The 12,314-nt window shown below is 36.8% G+C and overlaps 1 protein-coding gene and 1 long non-coding RNA gene across 2 annotated transcripts; both read right to left on the bottom strand.

The window, feature by feature from the left end:
• Positions 1-5,215: 5,215 nt before the first annotated feature.
• LOC110861921 lies at positions 5,216-6,469 on the bottom strand. The gene is made up of 2 exons (XM_022111057.2): positions 6,323-6,469; positions 5,216-6,131 (listed from the first exon to the last, which is right to left on the bottom strand). Exon 2 carries the CDS (start codon positions 6,123-6,125, stop codon positions 5,562-5,564), a length of 564 nt encoding a protein of 187 aa, XP_021966749.1. The 5' UTR covers positions 6,126-6,131; positions 6,323-6,469; the 3' UTR covers positions 5,216-5,561.
• Positions 6,470-9,085: 2,616 nt separating this feature from the next.
• On the bottom strand, positions 9,086-10,583 carry LOC118433341. Its single transcript, XR_004833329.1, has 2 exons — positions 10,405-10,583; positions 9,086-9,928 (listed from the first exon to the last, which is right to left on the bottom strand). It is a non-coding gene; the product is annotated as an uncharacterized LOC118433341 (long non-coding RNA).
• Positions 10,584-12,314: the final 1,731 nt, after the last annotated feature.

Raw genomic sequence — 12,314 nt, 5'->3', positions numbered from 1 at the left:
TGGACTGCATGTAGAGTGAAGGAAGGAAAGGCTTGAGTAGTACATATTCATATTTGGTATAATCCCACGTTGATATTAAAACTTCATCTAAATATGTATGTACATAAAAACATACGAGGGATGTACATACATATACATATATGTTGTACAGAATTCGGAACTTCTTGTTAAAAATATCGTGTGACTGATACTTGAGTTGCTTGGCATGAAATGCACATACAAATTCATACGTAGATAGATTCTGGAATTATTTATCGTTACATGCATAAGTACTTATTTATGTTTGTACATAGATTTAAGAGGTTTGAGATTTCACTTTGTTGCCCACTCCAAGTTTCCTGTTGCATGCATAAATTTACATACCTTTGTATTAAATTATTCTTTATTGAGATAAATGCATGGCATTCAACTTGTATTGGAAAATATTCATGAATTAATTTTTGCATGTGTTCTGTGAAAGTATTGACATTCACTATGTATATATGTAAATACGTGTGTGTATTGGCATAATTAGTATGTATAAATACTAATACATAATCTAGTAAAATTTTTTAATTTGGTTCTATTTTTGTAGTCATAGTCCAATTCGTCCTGTTCATTTCAAAATATTATGCATACGCTTTCCAATTTTTTATAACATTTATGCATGTGTACATATATCTACATATGTACATAGGTAAGATAAATACTAACAAGGGAAGGTCCCCGACTGCTCCACGAGTTCAGGGTACCCACTATGTTTTTTTTTAATCTACTAGGACCCTAGGTGAACGATCCATGGATATATACGTGCAAAAGTCATATTTGGCGCCATGGCGTGGCGCCACATTCGCCAAATAAGTTTGGCGCCACGCCACGGCGTGGCATGTATCCATTTTGTCCGCTTATTTTGCACCTTCGGTGCCAAACTATATTCTAATCATTATTCCAGGGTGAGCTACTTCTAACGTTACTACGGTTTATTAGCTCACCCTGCGTAGCATGAGAGCTATTGAATTCCCCTTGTCCGTCTGTCCGTCTGTCTGTCCGTCTGTTAACGAGTTTTTTGCATCAATTGATGCTAATTAAAAATCCCCTTGACCATTATTGGATAAGTTCGGCGCACCATTGGTATCGAATAATCCGTGGCGTAAATGGTGCGAATTAATTGTGCAAGTACATCGAGATAGGACTATAATTATGGAATAAGTAGCACCATTAGTATCGAGCAATTGGTTATTAAAAATGATGCGTAACAATTGGGCCCTTTATTTACCCCCAAAAATCAATGAGGCGTAACAATTGGACCATCTATTTCCCCCCAAAAATCTGTTCTATTTGTTCGATTTTCCTGCACCATTGACGCTAAAATATATAAATTTTATAATAAATAATTGGGGAATGGATGTCCTACGCACCAATGATGCAGAATATCGGGAGAAAGAACCATACAATTTTTTCAAAGTTTTCAAAATTATGTACCCCGTTGGTCGCTAATGTTCCACTAGTGGTGCAAACTATTTTCGTTCTTCTTTTTATTTTTCCGTTTATATTACACCATTGGTGCAATAATCTATGAGAGTTATAATCTATTTTGTCACCTTATTCCGTACCTTTCGTGGAAAGTTATATGGAAATCATTATGACAGGGTGAGCTAATAAACCGTAGTAACGTTAGAAGTAGCTCACCCTGCAATATAAATTAGGATGTATACAATTTTGCACCAATGGTGCCGCATAAGTGCACAAAGTAAGTATAAAACTCTATAATTTGGTTCCAATGGTGCATTATAATCGGAATATGTAGGTGTAGAATTTTGAGATTTTTTGCATCAATAGTGTAGAATAAGGCGAGGATAAGGTTCATAATGATTTACACATAACTTTGCACCAAAGGTGCGGAATAAGCCGACAAAAGAGATCATAATTTTTATATATTCTTGCACAAAGGGTGCAGTTTAACCGAAACAGAATGCACCACCTGCGCAGTATGAGAAACCAAGGGCCATATTTAACTTTGGAAACTTTATGTCAAAATTGTAGGATTATCTTTTCCGGATATTCTGCACTATTGGTGTGTTTTACATCGCTTCCCCCAATTATTTCGCATCATTTTGTGTTACCAATTGTTAGACACCAATGGTGCTATTAATTTATAATAAAATGGACCTGGTACATTTTAATTAGCATCAATTGATGCGAAAAGGTCATTAACAGACAGACGGACGGACGGAAAAGAGGAATTCAATAGCTCCCGTGCTACGCAGGGTGAGCTAATAACGTTACTACGGTTTATTAGCTCACCCTGCGTAGCATGAGAGCTATTGAATTCCTCTTGTCCGTCCGTCCGTCTGTCTGTCTGTTAGCGATATTTTTGCATCAATTGATGCTAATTAATAAGTCCCACGGGCATTTTAACCCTACTTTGTAGCACAATTGGTATCAAACAATTGTTAACGCAAAATGGTGCGAAATAATTGGAGGAATCGATATATTCCGCACCAATGGTTAGGATTAACTGAAAGTGTAAGTTAGCCTCGCCTGTTGAAATCGTGTCAAAATTTAGTCCCAATTTTAACCATTTCGGCTGCACCATTGGTGCAACATTATATCAAATTTCCGTTATCCCCCGTTTATTCTGTACCATTGGTGCAAGATTATATGAAAATTATGTATCCATTTTGTCCGCTTATTTTGCACCTTTGGTGCAAAGCTATATCCTGATTATTATTCCAGGGTGAGCTACTTCTAACGTTACTACGGTTTATTCTAATATTATTTGCACGTAAATGATTTTCGTGCATTTTCGTGCATTTTCATGCACTTTTCCGGATTTTTGATGGGTGTTATCAAACGTTTAAAAACATTTTTATGCACTAATTTCGCGCAGGTGTTTTTTAACAGCAGAAACACTGGCTGGCGGTGACTTGTTGGAAGAACTTAAATAGATAGAAATGCTTGTGATAAAATAAAGTATAAAAGTATAAACATGGATCATCAGATCACAAGACTTGAGCAAATGAAATATTAAGATAAGAATAAACCGTTGTAACGTTAGAAGTAGCTCACCCTGGAATAATTAGTTGAATATAATTTTGCACTAAAGGTGCAAAATAAGTGGATAAAATAGATTCATAATTTTTATATAATTTTGCACCAATGGTTACAGAATAAACGGGAAATAAAAAAATTGATATAATATTGCACCAATGGTGCAGCCGAAATGACTAGAACTTTCAGCTAATCCTAACAATTGGTGCAGAATACATCGATTCCTCCAATTATTTCGCACCATTTTGAGTTAACGATTTTTTGATACCAATTGTGCTACAAATTAGGGTTGAAATGGTCTTGGGACTTATGTATTAATTAGCATCAATTGAGGCAAAAAACTCGTGAACACACAGACAGACGGACGGACAAGAGGAATTCAATAGCTCTCATGCTACGCAAGGTGAACTAATAACTTATAACTCACAAGTATAAATCGAGCACAATTCGGTCCCATATTCACAATTGTTATTCTTATCTTTACTAATAAATAAGAATGACACAAGAAAATGAATAAATATTTTTTTCAGTGTTTTTACGATTTTAATACTTGCCTACATACTTATTTACATAGATTACTGTGTCGTAGAATTTAAACCCGTTTAAATATGTGCATAAACCGATTTCTTTTTACATGCGAATAAAGGCTTGACTAAAGTAAACCAAATACAATACCAACACTTATCTTAAATGCCTATCTTTCCCACGAAGCAAGTATACAATTAGTTGCATTAGAATTTTCTATCATCATATTCATAAATACAAAAGGCGATCAGACATGGTTTTCACGATTTCGCGCTTGAATATCTCTGGTGCAAATTCGAATTTTGAGCTGATTTTGATAGTCAAGCAAGATAATACTCTCAAAAAGATATCTCTAAAATTTTAAGGCGATAGTTTCACAAATGTCCTCTCCAGTGCCCCCAGAGTTGGAATGTGCCAAAAACATACTTTCCAAACTTAACTATTCATGTGGCATGATTACCAAAGAGTTCAGAGGTGAAAAACTGTTTTTATTATAACCCCAGATAATTATTGTATCTAATAATAAAAGAATCCGTAATGAATAAAATAATGTGGGGTTTCCAACATCGCTGATATTTTGCCCCAAAATGCGATCAATCCGAGCTTGCACGGGAAAATTGACCTGCTGACCTTGAAAGCTGACCCACTGGGTCAAATGACGATTGAGGGTAAAGCTGAAAGTGTGCTAAGTAATATTAAACCAAACAGTCAGCATTTTTGGTAAACAGTTTTGGAGAAGGACCCGAGCTAATCAGCTGACACCGAATCTTAAAAAAAACTCGTGAACTAATTTGGAAAATTAATGGTCAAATTTTGTTGAAAATAAATTTTAATAACTTTTTTGTGTCCCCTACTGCAGAACTATTCTACCTACAAGGTACAAGTGACAAGATGTTTAAATTAATGCGTTTTGGTTAGTTAAATTCTTTCTGAAGTTCGACCCGGATAACGACGGGAGCTTTTCTAAAAAATTTATAGGGTTTGATGAAAACTAAGTCCGTGGGGTGTAACCACTTATCAAAATTTTGTCAACCTACTTACAGTGCAATATACTATATGTACGTTGGATAAAAACAACTTTAGGGATTTTTAGCATCAAAGTCTTAAAATGTGGGGGCCTTAAAAGTGAAGGAGTTGCGTTCACAAGAGCATTCCATCAGGACAAGTAAGAATCTAGACTACAAAATGGACTTAAAAGATAAGCATGAGACAAAAGTGTTTTTATACAGTGAAAGGCATGCTAAGTCCCTTAAAAATAGTCGCAATGGCGATTTTTGCATCAGGACCTTAGAAAAAAATATTTTGTTCGACGCCATTTTGTAAGAACACTGATTTGGAGAACTAAAAAAGGATACCTCTCCAAATTTGACCTTGCCTCATGACCCAGAGTGCACAAAACCGGATATGTTCACCATATGTTCACCTATAGTTTGAGATATGGGCTTTCACATAAAAAATGCTAGAAATCTCTCCAACGAAAACCCATCTCGTGATTTAATTGTGAATTTGTGCAAACCATGTCTAATCACCTTTTGTACATAACATGTACATAAATAAATACTAAAATAGATTTTTACGTCCGAATTTGCAAAACAATTTTGTGAAACAGAATATTGACAATGAAATAGAAGACTTAAAGTATTTCCACTCTAAGAAAAAATACCGGTATTTACCTATGGCAAAATAATGAATACAAATTTTATTAATCCAAACTAAGCGATTCAATAAAAATAATTTAAACGATGGTTAATCTTAAAAAATATGAAAAACGGGTTTCCCCTGAATTCCTTCCTATTGTTAATTCAACATACACGTTTATGTATATATTTAATAATATTTTTTCTAAATTCGCTTAAACATAAACGACATAAGACTTAAGGAAAGTCCATAAATTATGTCACGCACAAATCGCGATTTTCTAAACCTTCCTCGCCCCCTTTAACATGTGTCACATAGACACGATATCATTGCAGCCTTGAACCCCCCTCCCCTCCACGTCACATGATTTATAGACGGTCCTTGATGTGCATCCTGAAAGGGTCGTATTCTTCCTTAAAAGGCAAAATATGAGCTTGGCCAAAAGACAAGTCTGAGCTACTTATGATCCTTTTAGGTCCACCAGTGACCCTGATTTTATAGTAACGTCCGGCATAAAAACCGCTCGATTCCGTGTGCATGCTCCTCACCGCGACTGATATGGCGCTTCTCACTATGGACAAATTATCCTCGACATATCCGTCGCTTTCGGCCATGATATAGTCCGCCTCGTCCCGAGAGACGTGCCAGTATTTCAAAACGGGTCGTTGAGGAAGGTGAAATGGAAAAGAGTTGAACTCCATCCCGACCGCGGTCGTGTCGTTGGTCAGGAAGTACACTTGATTGCGCAGAAGGCCCGGCTTGTAGCGGGAGGGGATATGTGCGAACGCGGTGAACCAGACGGGACCCACGTCAGAAGTTACGCACTTTCCGGGGAGTAGCGTCTCGGTGAGGAAGTAGGTGAAAGCGACCGATACGCCGGTGCTTATCGGGACAGCCGCCTCGTTGCAGAAGGTTGTTTGTGCAGCGCCCATAGGAATCTGGGGAGAAAATTTATATATATGTATCTATTTACATAATTTAGTTGTGCACGTATTAAATAATAAATTGTTAACGAGATGTCTTAATTTCTATACTTATTAATATATATCTCAATCTGTACGAGTTCGGAGTATTACTAGGGAAATAAATAATGACAAAAATTATTGATTAACTATGATGCAAATGTTACCTGCAAATTAGTATTTGATTGGTGGTTTTTAAAAGTAATAATTTCGGGATTGAATGTGATTAGTGAGTATAATTCCACCCTCTTCGCGTAAGTTAAGTATTTATGTTGGCCACAGAATATAGATTCTACCAGAAGAATCGATCTTATGTATTCGAGTGACGCTTATGGAGGAACGGGAGAGCCAACCAAATAACTCGGTGTACATTTGGCCCACCTGGGGGATGGCCCTCCGCATCATCATCATCTCCTGGCATCAAAAAATGATGATGAAAGCACATAGGTGGCGGTGGCACCCCCATTTGTGCACCAGAACACACCCTCGTAGAGCATCAAATTTGTGGAGACGCAGCTCAGAATGGTGTGTTCTGGTGCACAAATGGGGGTGCCAGCGCCACCTATGTGCTTTCATCATCATTTATTGATGCCAGGAGATGTGGCGATGATGATGATGCGGAGGGCCATCCCCGAGGTGGGCCAAATGTACACCGAGTTATTTGGTTGGCTCTCCCGTTCCTCCATAAGCGTCACTCAAATACATAAGATCGATCCTTCTGGTAGAATCTATATTCTGTGTATGTTGGCAGGAGAGAGGCTGCATGGCTACTACATATTCCTGTGTATTAAATGAATACGTGCGATTCATCCAACTCTACATAAACTAAGGAGGGTATATGTATAGCACACGATAAGAAATGTAGCTCTGTTAGATAGATAGCTCAACTTGCCTCAACTTGGTGCGGTGCACGGGCCTTTCCACACTTAGCACCAGAGCACGTCCACACAGAAAAGTGTGCATCATATTACAATACAACAAATGATCTGAACGAAAATCATTCATTTTATGGGTTATAATTTAATCAAAATAGCGGAAATAAGTTTTCAATTTTTTCACGGCGGTCTCGAAAAACAAAAACGTTGTCAATTTTTGAAATTTGGTATAGAAATTATGGTAAAATTGCAGTATAGCGGCCTAGCTCGGATTTGACTGAAATTTTTTGTGTGAATACCCTAAGGTCCCATATGCATAAAAATACCTTTTTTCGCGGCGGTTTCAAAAAATAAAATTTCTAAAAATTTTTGAAATTTTGTATAAAAATAATTTTTCTCTTAGATTTTCATGAAAATGGCTTTTGAAAAAGGAGAGCTAGCTAGTAGTGCTACCTAGGAGAGCTAGCTAGTAGTGCTACCTAGGAGAGCTATCTGGGAGAGCTAGCTAGTAGTGCTACCTAGGAGAGCTAGCTAGTAGTGGTACCTAGGAGAGCTAGCTAGGAGTGCTGGAAACTAGAAATCTCATCTTACCCCGAAAATCTGATTTTACCACAAAATATTCCTATCGTGTGGGAAACTGAGACAAAGTCTTGAAATTCTCTGGAACATCCAAGAAAAATTTGTATACAAAATTTCAATAATTTATAACTTTTTTACTATTGAATGTTTTTCAAAAAATCCTTCATATTCTTGTTCAGCATAGTTTAATTAGTCTATAAAATCATTTTCAGGAAAATCTGAGGCAAAAAATAATTTTTATACAAAATTTCGAAGCTTTCTAGAAATTTTAATTTTCGAGACCGCCGCAAAAAAAAAGTATTTTCTTGCTCAGGGGACCATAATAGGTATTTACACAAAAATTATCAGCCAAATCCGAGCTAGTCCACTGAAATAAATCCGAGCTAGGCCGTAATAATGCAATTTTACCAAAAATAATTTACAAAATTCACTCCCCAATCACTACAGAAGAGAATAAGAACCAGTTCAAAATAATAAATTAAAGAAGGAAGGTTGAAGTTTATTAATTATTTGGAACATTTGTTATAATTTATAATTAATTCTCCAGTATAATTATTCGACTTGAGTAAACAAGAGGAGAGAAAAACAGAACGAGAGTGGGCATGGATGAGTGTTCAAAAGTTGTTTTCCCACGTCCAAAAAGCATCCTCGCGAAAGAAACAGTCTATTCCAAGATATATTTTGTCGTATGTATGTATAGTTATAAATTACAATTTGTAATTTACAAATATGCGTATTTTGGCATAGGATAATATTGACTGCCTGTAAGAAATACTTCAATGTATTTATTCCAGCACCAAAGAACCATCCATGAGTCATTATCATAGATCACGAGACTTGTTGTGCCATGCCAGCCGAAATGTTTGTGATTGATTCTGAAAATATTTATCATTACTTGCAGAACATGAATGGGAAACACCACGTTTGAGACGAATGTCGCAGAAGCTTTGCTTTTAGTCGTGGATATGTACAGAAGTATTTAACGATAAGTGGCTGTAAATGTCATGATACCGATATACATATAGTTTGGGTACTTTTCATAAGAAGTATGTGATAGATTGGGGAAATTTTGACATCAACCAAAACGACTGAAAAGGGAAACTTATGAAGTTAAAGATCGTGAAATCAATAAAAAATGATTGTTTACATTTTGTGCAAAATTTTGAGATTTTCTTAATCATGGGGAGTAGGCAACAATTTTTTTTGAATATGCCAAAACTTAAAAAGTTTTTATTAACTGATATTTCTTAAATGCTTGACCTTTATGATCATTTTAAACCCAAAATTTTGAAAATCCCTAGGAAACTGCAAAACTTGTGGTGTGAAATTGGGTTTTAATGAAGATTTTCAAGTTTGGCGCCACACCTCGGCGCTGTACATGTAATGTGCTGGCGGTGTATTAAATTTTGAATTTACAGATATTCAGGCACCAAAGATCGAAATTAAAATGAATAAATGAATACCTTCATACATAAATTAATTAATAATGATTTATAATTTATTTCGCTTTTCCTTCTAATTGACAGTGTCAATTTGACACTTGTTAGTTATGTAAATATTATTCCTGTCATGATAACGAATCATTATACTGCAAAAAATATGGAACGTCCATATATTACGTTATCAAACAAGTGGTAACTGGTTCGCCTATCTAAGTTCAACATGAGTAAGATTGTGCAAGGGCGGGTGCGAGGTTAAAAAATAAGCCTTTTTTAACAACGTACATAATACATGGACGTTCCCATAAATAATCCGCTCAAGAATCAATGTGCAACTGGAACGGGTCAAACTTGTACCTGAAAGGTAAAATTTGCACTTGATGATTATCCTCGTCAAATTTCGGAATGGTCCTCTTCGGTCCGCCCGTGACCTTGATTTTGTGACTACTTCCGGCATAATAACCCATCAATTTGATATAGACGCTGTCCCAAGCGTCGTAAATGGCACGTTCGACTGTTTCCAAATTATCTGGAACGAAATCGTCACTTTCCTTGATGATTAAGTCGACCTCTTCCCTAGTGACGTGTAAGTATTTCAATTCCGGGGGATAATAAATTTCCGGATTAACATAAAATCGTTCCCCCACCGCGGTTGTGGTGTTGGTCAGGAAGTAAATTTGGTTGGTGCCGAACCACGGTTCGTAGCCGGAGGATAGGTGCGCAAACGCCGTGAACCAGACGCGACCCACGTTATAGGTGACGCACTGTCCGGGGAGGAGCGTCTCGGTGAAGTAGTATGTTACCCAGACCGATAAGCCCGTGCTTATCGGGACAGCCGCCTCGTTGCAGAAGGTCGTTTGTGTCGCCCCCATGGGAGAATCTGTGGTGAAAAATTATGCATGCATTTGTGTTATTAAATTAATCGAATTAGCATATTCGTATGTGCATATGGGCACGTTGGCCACAAATACTTAAATAAGTATTTATGCAGGCACTTTTAGAAATCCAGTATTAATTTAATAATCGGATATAATGCTACAATAAATAATTCCTAACTGGTTTATTAAGAGCGTGAAATTTATTAAGAACATGAAAATTTTGGATTGTCTACTAAAAAGCATTATTTAATTATTTTAATACTATTAAAATCATCTGTACCTACATAGCTGTGTAGGATCAGCTCAGTATTAAAGTTTTACCATAGCGGGAACAAATTTGTACTAATCGGAGCAATTCTAATACCATGCGGTGACAAATTTAATACCGTGAAATGCATGGCTGCCTGACTGAATATATCAGAATTATTAGAGTGTATGTACATAGATATGTAAATATTTGAGTAACAGATATGTTTACCTATGGGCTTCACGTATTTATGTGTACAATTTTTCAGAAACGTATTAGTATACGTAAATGTGCACTTGTGTAAGCAAAGGTTGTAAACGATTAGCAAAAGTAGAATAATTATTTATAAACAATTCAGCTGTCGAGCGTGAGAGAGTGAGTAAGACTGGTTTAGCATCTATAAATGCATACTTACATATGTACATTTGATTGGAAGTATGTACATAACTCCATAGTCCACTATTTACATACATCGGTATAAATATGTTGATGAGTCATATTTGTGTAGTTGGGCTTTGGATTCACATGCATTTATTCTGGAATGATTTATCCAAGAAATCGAGATTTTTGTGTTACATTACATAGTTTATAAACGTCCCCTTATTTATCTACTTCCATAAAGCGTTAGTGTTAAGTCGCTGCCTGACTCTGTGATCGAGTCCAAGTTACCCCGTAGAGAAGACAAAGAAGGACGCGGAGTGAATTGCATGCATGAAAATGCTGCTCCCTACTGCATGAGTCTGCACAATGAGTCTGAACTTCGCCTGCACGTGACTTTCACGTACGTACACTTGCCATCAAACTCAAATTAAATGCCTTTGTATATAAACACAGTGTGCAAGTAAATTGAGTGAGTGAGCAGTATACATACATACATCACTCATCAATAGTGGTTATCATGATAAGTGATCTTGATAAACACTATTAATTAATTATTTTACTTTGATAAACTCCACCCACAGCGAGTGGCATATCAATTCGAATGTATTATTGACGCTGAATCCAACGCCGTCAATGGTTTTGACCTGCGAGGCCTCCGTGACCTTCCCGTGACCGTGGGGTTCAAATATTGCTTATTCGTGATGTCGCATATCAATTCGAATGTATTTTTGACGCTGAATCCAACGCCGCCAATGGTTTTGACCTGCGAGGCCTCCGTGACCTTCCCGTGACCGTGGGGTTCAAATATTGCTTATTCGTGATGTCGCATATCAATTCGAATGTATTTTTAACGCTGAATCCAACGCCGTCGATAGCTTGGCGTTAATTGTAGAAGTTAAAGGGGATTGTGGAAGTTAATGGGGTTTGTGAAAGTTAACGGGGTTTGTGGAAGTCAATGGGAGCGTGGAACGTGAGAATTTAAGTGGTTAGCTATCCAGCCACTCCCACAGGGGGAAATCAGATTGTTCCGTAACCAGGGAAATTGAAATACAGCATGACTTGGGCACTTTGATGCATGTATGCGCTATGACAAGGGACAAAGTCTCTACTGGAAATTATTTAAAGTTTAGGGATTTTGCGCTATGGGCACACCCCCCTCTGGGGGCCTAGAACCCGTTCTTGAACGGGCCTCTACTCTAGTCGTTAAATAAATGCATAATACGTACATATGTACATACTCTCCATTCGCATACTGTTGAACTTTTTCAGAAATTGAGATTTCTGAAAAACTATGCTACTTCTACGCTCGTCCCTCGTCATCACAATTTGAGGAAAATTGAGACTGACAGTGCCGTAGTTTATCAGAATTCTCAATTCCTGTAAAAGTTCAACAGTATGCGAATAGAGAGTACTACGAACCTACGTACATACATAAAACAATGTTTCTGTTCATGACATTCGCCTGACATGTGATCTTTGGGAAAATCTCTAGTCATGTTGTACAAATAGGATACATAAATCGTTTCAGAATCTATCGGAAACATTGCAGCCATAATGTTTTTTTGATAAATTGAAAAATTCTCTATTGTTTGATATGAATTAGTGCACTCGGTAACGAATTTGTTATATATTTTCTGATGGAAAATATTTATTGCGATTTGTCGGCACAAAAAAATTCGATTCATTTTCTTGAGTAAGACTCTTACTCAAGAAAACGAATTACTGTAAGAGTAAGAGTAAAAATTGACCTTATGGAACCG

This window comes from Folsomia candida, unplaced genomic scaffold (genome assembly GCF_002217175.1).
Source record: "Folsomia candida strain VU population unplaced genomic scaffold, ASM221717v1 Fcan01_Sc047, whole genome shotgun sequence".
Lineage (NCBI taxonomy): Eukaryota > Metazoa > Arthropoda > Collembola > Entomobryomorpha > Isotomidae > Folsomia > Folsomia candida.
The sequence above is the reverse complement of the archived record's forward strand: the minus strand, read 5'-3'. Positions and strand labels throughout refer to the sequence as shown.

What these genes read in the sequence shown, in the direction of transcription:
- LOC110861921 (XM_022111057.2), bottom strand. Translation starts at nt 6,125, where the DNA reads ATGGGCGCTGCACAAACAACCTTCTGCAACGAGGCGGCTGTCCCGATA.